The sequence below is a fragment of the Crocodylus porosus genome, unplaced genomic scaffold (genome assembly GCF_001723895.1).
Source record: "Crocodylus porosus isolate Cpor-Errol unplaced genomic scaffold, CroPor_comp1, whole genome shotgun sequence".
Classification (NCBI taxonomy): domain Eukaryota; kingdom Metazoa; phylum Chordata; order Crocodylia; family Crocodylidae; genus Crocodylus; species Crocodylus porosus.
In genome coordinates, this window is record NW_017728950.1 from 678,968 (window position 1) to 689,124 (window position 10,157).

The 10,157-nt window shown below is 45.7% G+C and overlaps 1 protein-coding gene across 1 annotated transcript; it reads left to right on the forward strand.

Moving 5' to 3' along the window:
* The first annotated feature begins 2,776 nt into the window (after window positions 1-2,776).
* Window positions 2,777-9,877, forward strand: LOC109323678 (cathepsin L1). The gene is made up of 7 exons (XM_019555363.1): window positions 2,777-2,936; window positions 3,685-3,807; window positions 3,888-4,040; window positions 4,478-4,702; window positions 7,981-8,149; window positions 8,485-8,602; window positions 9,465-9,877. The coding sequence occupies exons 1-7, from the start codon at window positions 2,811-2,813 to the stop codon at window positions 9,562-9,564; spliced, it is 1,014 nt and encodes a 337-aa protein (XP_019410908.1). The 5' UTR covers window positions 2,777-2,810; the 3' UTR covers window positions 9,565-9,877.
* The last annotated feature ends 280 nt before the right edge of the window (window positions 9,878-10,157 follow it).

Here is a 10,157-nt window from a genome sequence, read left to right on the forward strand (position 1 = left end):
TTGTCACTTAAAAAAAAAATCTAAATAGTAATTCACAGGAGTGGGATCTAGCTAACAAATTGAAACTGTCCCACTAGTACCATGAAGCACCTGTGGTATTTTCAGACCACTGCTCAGCTTTTCAAAACAGAGGCGTCATTTTATGGTTCTACAAGCCTAGCCCATTTTAAAGGATTGTTTTAATATCAATGTTGCATGCAAAGTTTGCTCGGGATGAAAATGATGCTGACTTCTTATAAGAGCTTAAAACAAATGTCCAGACACTGCCTTGACAAGCTTCTTTGGGTAAATGTGATCTTTTATTAGACCAACTAAATAGCTGGGAAAATTTGTTCTTTGCAAGCTATTTGCGAGCAATTTTTCCAACTAGTTGGTCTAATAAAATAGATCACATTTATCCAAATAACCTTGTCACATGTATCACATTTAGTTGGTCTAATAAAATGTATCACATTCAGTTGGTCTACCTGTGTCCTTTGACCAACATGGCTATAACCAACACCCTTGCCACCCACTTGAAAATTGTTGAGGGTCTCAGCAGACCACTTAACTCCATCATCAGAAAAAATAAATCAAGTGCAAGACTAAGTACAGACATTCTCGATTGTTCTGCAACCTTTCTGCAGACCACCTGAATGGAGCTTGCAGACCAGTGGCAGTCCGTAGACCACAGTTTGAGAACCTCAGCCCTAGACCAATGCTTCCCAAACTTTCCTTCAGCATGACCGCATTTATGGGCCCATTTCCGCAGCATGGCCCTTCACTCCCAACCCACAGTGTCCCCCCCACCCCGTGACCCCATTCACTAATGTGACCCCATTCAAGGTTGTGACTCACAGTTTGGAACCGCTGCCCCTAGACCAGTGTTTTCCAACCCGTGTGCTGCCGCACAAAAGCATGCCGTCAGAAATGAAGAGGTGTGCTGTGGAATTTTGCCTTGGCAATGAGCTGCAAAAGGTATGAGGATGGGGACTGCCTTAACAGGTGTGCCAGGGACAATGTTTATTAATATAAGTGTTCCTTGGGCTGGAAAATGTTGGGAAACACTGCCCTAGACGCCATCCTGTGTTACGTCTAATTGTTGCTGTCAAATCTACTACCGAGGTTTCTGATCTGTTTTAAGTGTTACGGTTACAATGCAGTTTATTTAAAGGATTCAGAGAGATTCCACGGTTGGGTCTTTTTTTAGGGTTATTCATTGGTCCTAGTCTGTCCTGTAACTTTGAAATAGAGCCAGGCTTCCATTCTTAATGTCTGTGAATTGCTGCCTTGGAATGGCAGTCCTGTGGGGGTTGTTAATAAGGATCCCAGTAATGACCAGCTATAGCTCCTAGCCCTACCCCAAGTCACACCTTGATACCATAACATGGAGAACGGCCCATCTCTCTGACAGACTGAGGAGTGACTAGCCCTGGTGATTACACCCCAAGCACAGTCGCCCATGGCCTTTCCCACCTCACTCTCCAGCTCTCCTGAAAACATAACTGGGGGGGGGGGAGGGCTGTCAATTTTAGGCTGCATTTAAGACCAATCTCTTGTGTATGTGTGCATGCAGGTGTGTCTGTGTGTGTATGCGTGTATGTGCCCCAATATTTTGGGGTGGCTGCATTTAGAATTCAACCATTCTGCCTGGGTGCGTGTCCCAATATTTGGGGGCGCCAATCCCTCTGCGTGTGGGTGTGTGAGCCTCCCGTGTGCTCCGCCCGCTCTCTGGGCTTCCCGCCCCTCCGCGGGCGCCGGGGCGGTGGTGCCCGGAGGGTCCCGGCCTGCCCCGAGCCCAGGCCCACGGGGAGGGGGCGCTTGCCCTGCCCCCCTCCCTCAGGCGTCGCCAGCCCCCAACCTGCGCCCGGGCCCGTCACGGGACCACGAGTCATGACCCGGCGAGCAGACAGCCCCGAGCCAAGCCGGGCCGGGCCGGGCGCAGCCAATGGGGCCGCGGGGCGGGCTCAGCCGGGGCAGGATAAGAAGGGGCCGAGGGCGGAGCGGGGCTACAGCTGCTGGGCAGGGGCAGGGCAGGCAGCGGCTGTAGCAGGTGAGCGGGGCTGGGGCCGGGGCGCGCTGGCTGGCTGTAGGCCGGCCGGCCGGCCAGGCTCTATGCAGGCCCGTCTCCGCCCGGCCTGGCGTGTTTACAGCCCGCAGCGCGGGGAGCCGGGGCGACGGCGCTCGGCCGCGGACGGGGGCTCGTAGCGCCCGGGCCCGGGAGCTGGAAGAGCCATAATCTCCCCGCCAGGGGAAAGGGAGGCCAGGAGCCGGCTCATTGCACCTTCTCCTGTCCCTTTTAACCCTCTCCCCTCCGCGGGACTTTGCCGCCTCGCCCAGGGCTGATGGATTGGGGGGAGGGGGGGCTGCTCTTGCTCCCCTGAAGGTGTCTGGGTGCAGAGGGGTGTCTCTGCTGGGTTTTGCCTGCTTTTGATTTGAGGAGGATGTGGCTTTCTCTTACATAAGTGGCTGGCTGCGGTAGAAGATGGGTCATCTGGTTGGGACTCTGTCCAGACTGGCTCTTCCTCCTGCCTGGTTTCTCTGCTGGGGGATGGGTGGCCTCAGTGCTCAGGGTGGGGGCCTGGTCCACCTCCAGGTAGTGCTGCTGTTTACACCCGAGGGCAAGTGAGAGCTGTACAGATCCGGACCTAGGCTTGGATATGTTTGTAATACAAACCCCTCCCCCCCAACCTGTTTTGTTAGCCACTGGGTTTGCCCAGTAGAAATTGTTTAAAGCTGGTTTCTTTTCTTTCCTTTTTTTATTAGAGGGAGGGGAAATACCGGCTGATGCTTATTTTCCACCCCCTGCAATTCTAGGAAGATCTCTCACCATGAACCTCCACCTATGCCTGCTCTCCCTGTGCTTGGGACTGTCCTCTGCTGCTCCCAGAATGGATCCCGACTTGACTAGCCACTGGCAGCTCTGGAAGTCCTGGCACTCAAAAAACTACCATGAGGTCAGTGTTTTGTTTTTTCCAGCAGAGACAGACTGCTGTCATGCAGGCATTTGCTTAGAGCTAGCACTGTGGGGGGCCAAGTTTTGTGGCAGCCTTGCCACAAGCTAATCCTTACACCACCACCCCTGCCCGCCCCCCCCCAAACGACACTGCAGTAGTTGCATTGAAGTAGGGCAGGAAGGGACCTCCAGAGGTCATCTAGTCCAGCCAGCTGCTTGAGTCAGGGTTTCCTCTCTCAAATGATCAAATGATGCAAACTAAATTCTGCATAAGACTCTATCTTCCTCTCTTGCCTAATACCCAGCTCTTGTCCCTGCTGTAATTCCTACTCTTCTCTCTCAACTCCTTTTCAGATCTGCTGTGTTCATCCTACACAGGCCTGTGGCCCATGTATGGCAAGCTGGCTGCATCAGTGTAGAGCAAGCTAAAGTTGGGCATATAATATGGCCTAATGTTTAACACTGATAGTTTAGTCCTGCTGGCTTTTAATGGTGCAAATAGTCGCATCTATAAGATGGTGTTATTGGGTTTTTTGTTTTTTGTTTTTGTTTGTTTAGGAGGAATTAAAAAGCTTTCCCCCCCCCCCCATTCTTGAATGAGATTAGAAAAAAATAATGATGTTTGTATACTTTTAACTGTGTTATACAAATTTAGGGCAGCAAGAAGCCTATCTGTTCTGATGGTCTCGCTCTACAAGTACACTAGTATCAAAATAACTTGGGTGGTTTGTTTGGTTTTTGACTTGCAGAAGGAAGAAGGCTGGAGGAGAATGGTATGGGAAAAGAACTTGAAAATGATTGAACTACATAATCTTGACCACACACTGGGCAAGCATAGCTACAAACTGGGAATGAATCAGTTTGGTGACATGGTAAGTCCTTGAGAGAGCCATGGAACTTACTTGGTATATTAATAACCATATGGCAGAAGTTCACTGCATTTCTTTTTCAGACAAATGAAGAGTTCAGACAGCTGATGAATGGGTACATCCATAAAAAATCACAGAAGTATAGAGGATCCCAGTTCCTTGAGCCCAACTTCCTGGAAGCCCCAAGATCTGTGGACTGGAGAGAGAAGGGATATGTAACTCCTGTTAAAGACCAAGTATGTCTTGTTGTAATGGGTTGTGTGTGTTTGACCAATTTGAAAGCCTGATTCATAAAATAACTAACTTTGGAAAATAATGGGGAAAAATCGCATGAGTTGCATATTTAAGCATTTGTTAATCCTTGTAAAGACTGCTGCACACTTGCTAATATAGCATGACCTTTTCTTAACCTTTTTTTATGGTGAAGAAATCACTTGCTTGAGACTTGTAGCGGCACTTTCTAAGGTGCAGACCTTTCGCTAGGATTTTCACCCAATTGATAAGCAACTGTAAGCTTTGAAAGGACCCCTACTTAATTTTCTTCAGGTGAGGTCCCTTCTGAGCATGAGTAAACTGGAACTTGTATTATATGCTGTTCAGACTGCTGTGGTAATCTGGACTGTATGCTGTCTGACCTTTTTGGAGTCATTTTTATTTTCCTGCTCCATTTCAGGGTCAATGTGGATCTTGTTGGGCATTTAGCACAACTGGTGCTCTTGAAGGACAGCACTTCAGAAGAACTGGTCAGCTGGTCTCCCTGAGTGAGCAAAACCTTGTAGACTGCTCTCGACCTGAAGGCAATGAAGGATGCAATGGTGGTCTGATGGATCAAGCTTTCCAGTATATCCTGGATAATGGAGGGATTGATTCGGAAGAGTCTTACCCATACCTAGCAAAGGTAAATATACTAACTACAAATATATTTTTGCTCTATTCTGTGCATCTAACTCTAAAAATGCAGGGTAAACGTACAAGTTTTTTTTTTATTTATGAAGTTCTTCTCAAAAACAACTTCTTGAATAGACTTTTTCTAGCTTTTAGCTTCTTTCACTAACCAAAGAAGAAATCTGCCTACCACTATCTTTATTTTCTCAGAAGCATGAGATACTTGCCAGATCAAACCACTGGTGGTACCAGACACTGGCATGTCAGGGCTGACCGTAATGGACTTCTGGGTGTAGCTCAATTTTTTGAGAAGCTGATGCAGTACATCCTGTAGCAACACTAAACAGGGCACCCTGCCATTCATTTTTAAGCTGTCCGCAAAGGTGTTGGTCATCACGCCTTGAAGTCAAAGATGCATGCTGGAGAGGTCAGCCTCAGAAATGGTTGTCCTGGTTTGCTTAATCAGCAGTAGATAATAAGTGAACACACCAAGACGACTGCCAGCAGTTTCATCTGAGACTTGGAACAGAGCACGTCTGTGATGGACCAGCTCCATGGATAATGCTCAAGGGCAACCAGCATGGTTTCATTAAGGGCAGGTCATGTCAGACCAACCTGATTGCCTTTTTATGATCAGGTCACAAAAGCATTGGATGCAGGTGTTGCCGTGGACGTAGTCTTTCTGGACTTCAGCAAGGCCTTTGATACTGTCTCCCACCCCATCCTCATTAAACTATGCAACCTGTGGCATTTGATGCCTACACAGTCAGATGGATTGCAGATTGGCTGAAGGGTCATACTCAGAGGGTGGTGGTGGACGGGTCATATTCAACCTGTGGGGAAGTGGGCAGCGGAGTCCCCCAGGGCTCGGTTGTTGGGCCCGTGCTGTTCAATTTCTTTATCGGTGATTTGGACAACGGGGTGAAAAGCAACCTGTTTAAATTTGCTGATGATACCAAAATTTGGGGTGAGGGTGAGCATGCTAGTAGGGAGGGAAAGACTGCAGCAAGACCTAGGTAGGTTGCAGGGGTGGGCTAACAAACAGGATGCGTTTTCCATACTGACAAGTGCAGGGTGCTGCACTTGGGCAGTAGTAACCAGCAGCGCACTTATAAGATGGGGAAACTCCCTTGTTGAGAGCACGGAGGCAGAAAGGGATCTTGGAGTCACTATCGACTCCAAGATGAACATGGGCCAACAATGCAAGGTCACGGTTGGCAGGGCCTTGTCGTACATCTCACATAGGGCCAAGGAGGTGATCCTCCCCCTCTACGTGACACTGCTCAGGCCACAGCTGGAGTTCCGTGTCCAGTTCTGCGTGCCTCGCTTCAGGAGGGAAGTAGACAACATGGAGAGGGTCCAGAGGAGGGCCACCCGCATGATCCGGGGACAACAGGGCAGACCCTACAGCGAGAGACTGCGGGACCTGAACCTGTTCAGCCTTCACAAGAGAAGGCTGAGGGGGGGACCAGAAGGGTTTGGGAGAGACCTTGTTTCCCCTAGCGCCCCCTGGCATAACAAGGAATAACGGCCACAAGTTGTTGGAGAGGAGGTTTAGATTAGACATCCGCAAGAACTACTTCACGGTCAGGGCGGCTAGGATCTGGAATCAACTTCCAAGGGAAGTGGTGCTGGCTCCTACCCTGGGGGTCTTCAAGCCTAGGCTTGATGCCTACCTGGCTGGAGTCATCTGAGCCCAGTTGTTTTTTTTTTTTTTTTTTTTCTCCTGCCCAGGCTGGGGGTCAGACTTGAAGATCTACAAGGTCCCTTCCGACCCTGCTTCTGTGATTCTGTGAATACTAGATCAGATGCTTAGGCTTTTTTGTGTTGTGTTGTGTTTTGTTTTTGTTTTTTTAGCTGGGGACATCATCCTTGCAAATGGCCGCTCCAACTCTTTGTGGTCTCTTTTTTTTTTTTTTTTTTTCTTTAACACTGCTTGTAGCACTTGTAAGCTTTTTCTATTGAGACTTTTATAATTTGGAATAGTTTGGAGTCTGTGTTCCCGCATCTTCTGAACTCCTTTTAATTTTGTTTAAAAGTGTCCCTAAACACTTGCTGCTTCAAGGTGGTCTCTCTAACCTATTCTGTAATATACTTGACACATCAGCTTTTTCCCTGCCTACCTCGCCACAAAGGAGAAATTAGTGCTTTGCTTGCACTCCAGGTATTAATAGTATGTATAGGCTTGGTAGGAGAAAAATAATTCTGCTCTTCTGCATCTGACACAGGAGCATATATTCAGCTATATAGTCTGAAAGATCCTGATTAACAGAACTCTTGTTATAAGATGAACTCCCTCTTCCTCTAACCTGGCAGTTTTTTCTTGTTTTGGTCCACAGATGATTCCCAGTTCAAAAGTCATTGGATTTTGTAAATAGAGGGAGGGAATGCAAAATGCTTAGCTAACTGTATAATCAGTTAAGGATTTGGGAGATCTAAGAGTATTATCATCTACAAACTTCCTGTTGTGTGGTACCATTCCTTATTGTCATCTTAAGCCCTGGTTTAGTTCTACCTCTTTATTCTTAATGAAAGAATCTTGGGTCATTCTCTGGAACAGGTACTGGGCTTTTTCTCCCCCCATCTCTCTTATTTGATTTGATTGATTGCTTTGTGTCAAAGCTGGGTTTCTTTGCAGTTTCTGTAAAACTGATTTTTAGGTAGATCCCTGTCCATAGGTGAGATGAGTGGATATGGAGCTTCAAGACATTCAGGTCCTATGCATTCCACTGACACTTGGTTTTTTCTTTCTTGTAAGGTACTCTGCTGCTTTTTCCTTGTGCTTGGGGGGGGGGCAGGGTTCTAAACTGGTTTCCCCCCCATCCCTTTTTTTCCTCTTCTTGCCATCTTCCTAATGAACAACGCAGCTTCCTTGCAATTCTTCTTCCCCTTCCTGATCCTTCCTTGTGGGCTATTAATGCAGCCAAAATGCTCTTGCTTTCTTCCTTGTTTCTAAATCAGCTGTTGTGTTGCCTGTCTCCCACTTCAAGAAAAGGGAGCTAATAGCTTCTCAGTACAGCTTTTTCCATCTCTCTGGGGCAAAACACTATTTCAGGCTGAGTGGCTTTCCCAAGCTTGGTTGCATGTCTTCAGAATGTGTTTTGTCAGAAGATCTTTTGTGAGAATTTTGGCACTGTTTCCAATCTTACTCTGTAAAGATTCAAAGTCCTTTTAATCTTTTTAAAAATAAAAAAAATAATGCGATTGTTCAAGCAGGTTTGGAATGTCCAGCTGCCAAGCTGAACAAAGAAATTCATAGCAACTCGACACTTCTTATCCTGTCTTCTATAGGATGATGAAGACTGCAAGTATAAGGCACAATACAATGCTGCTAATGACACTGGCTTTGTTGACATCCCACAAGGACACGAAAGAGCACTAATGAAAGCAGTGGCAGCCGTGGGTCCAGTCTCTGTTGCTATTGATGCAGGCCATTCATCATTCCAGTTTTATCAATCGGGTAAGTATTGTCTGACAACTTAAGATCTAGTTGTGCTCTGCATCTGGCAGTTCAGTTTTAATTGCTCTTTTTAGTTCAGTTGTTGCAAAAATGTAGTATTGCAGTTTATGCACAGAACTGCATTTTAGAAGACCTGACCCTGACCTCTTTCCTTCCACTATGACCTGAATTTATAGGCTGCAGTCCTTCAGTTGCTTTTCCTCCTGTTTTTAAATGGTAATAACTGGTGGCTTGACTGAAAACACATCACTTACCATGATTTCATAGAATGCTGCTTTTTATTATTTCCTTTCTTTAAAGTATTGGAGTCCTAATTTTACCTTTGCATTTTTTAGGTATTTATTATGAGCCCGACTGTAGTAGTGAAGATCTGGATCACGGTGTTCTGGTTGTAGGATATGGGTTTCAGGGAGAAGATGTAGATGGAAAGAAGTACTGGATTGTTAAGAACAGGTATGCATCTTCTGTCTTTGGTTGATGCTCTTCTGCATTTGACTCCTTCTTTTATGCAGTAAGAGATTCAGTACACTGGTGTATGTGGAGAACAATTAATGTGAAAGTTGCCTTCCATTTGAGCACGATGGAAGAGGAGGAAATACTGCAATATTGGCACAACTTTCATAGTTGCCTTTTAAATGGAGAACCAAACTCATACGAAGGCGCCTGCGGTTGTGCTGTTTGGATTATTGCTAAAACAGTCTTTTAAGCAGCAGTTTCATTCTAATGTGCTTTGACCTGGCGCAGTTTGGCCTACTGAAAGCAAACCCAAAACTGGATTATTCTGTGTAGTGAGATGCATTCAAAATTTAAATGACTTGTGTGCTTCAGCCACATGGGTTAAGACAGACCTCCTAAATGCTTGGGATAGGAGGCAGTTTAGAAGGTGCGCCGCACAAGGTCATAGGGAGAAAAGTGGGAGGGAGTCGTCGTCGTCGTCTCCTGTGATCAGTTGTAGCCTTCTGACCTACTTTTGGGGGAAGTTTAGTAGGTTAAATTTCTTATAAATGCCTTTTGGATTTTCCGTTCTTTCCACACCCAATATTGGTGCACGTAGTTAGAAAGAACTAAAAGGTTACACCACAAGCTTGTGTGGTGTGTTGTGTTTTTTGGGTTTTTTTTTTTTTTTGTACTGTGCACAAATTGACATACTGCACTGATAAAATACATATATTATTTTGTGTGTGTGGTACTTCTCCCCCCCCCCCCCAATAAAGTTGAAAAGTCATGCTTTACCATTTTTCCTTGGGATAAATATCTATCTTTTTGTGCAAACTTGCTCTTTTTTATTAAGTCTAATCAAAGTGTCTCTTTCCAGCTGGGGAGAGAAGTGGGGTGACAAAGGATACATCTATATGGCTAAAGACAAGAAGAACCACTGTGGCATAGCGACAGCAGCTAGCTATCCACTGGTATAACTTGCTGAAGAACACTAAGCATTTCTGTGCAAGAGGGGTTTTAAACTGATTGACTGAACACGTGTTGACACATGTGGTAGGACACTTGTATCTTCAGAGAGTCAAGTTGTAATTTTTTTTTAAACTTGAGTTCTTTGAGTCTTTACACGTTGGTGACATGCCACTTGTTTAAATTTAATGTAAATGTTGGTATGTAAACAGCTTGTAATATTATTGGCTTGAAGACTGCTTACTCAGACTTTGTATTATTCCTTTTTTAATTAATGTGCCCAAAAGTTTCCTTTTTAAATAAACACTCAAATTCCAGTGTGTACAAGTGACTCTGCTTTTCTTTTTATATGTATTGACTGGGTTTTAAGAATGTCCATCTGATTAAAGTGACCATATCATACAAAGCTTTGTGCACAATTCACTTTAATCAGCTGCTAAAATGTAGCCAGATGGAAGAATGGAAAGGAACACCGTTTATAGTATGCTCCCTCGTATAGACTGCAAAGGGCAGGAAGTCTTAAAATTACTGTAGGCAGCTGAAAAATACAATAGTAAAACCGTGGGCTTCCATTTTAAGAATGGGCTTGGCTGCAGTGGACAAT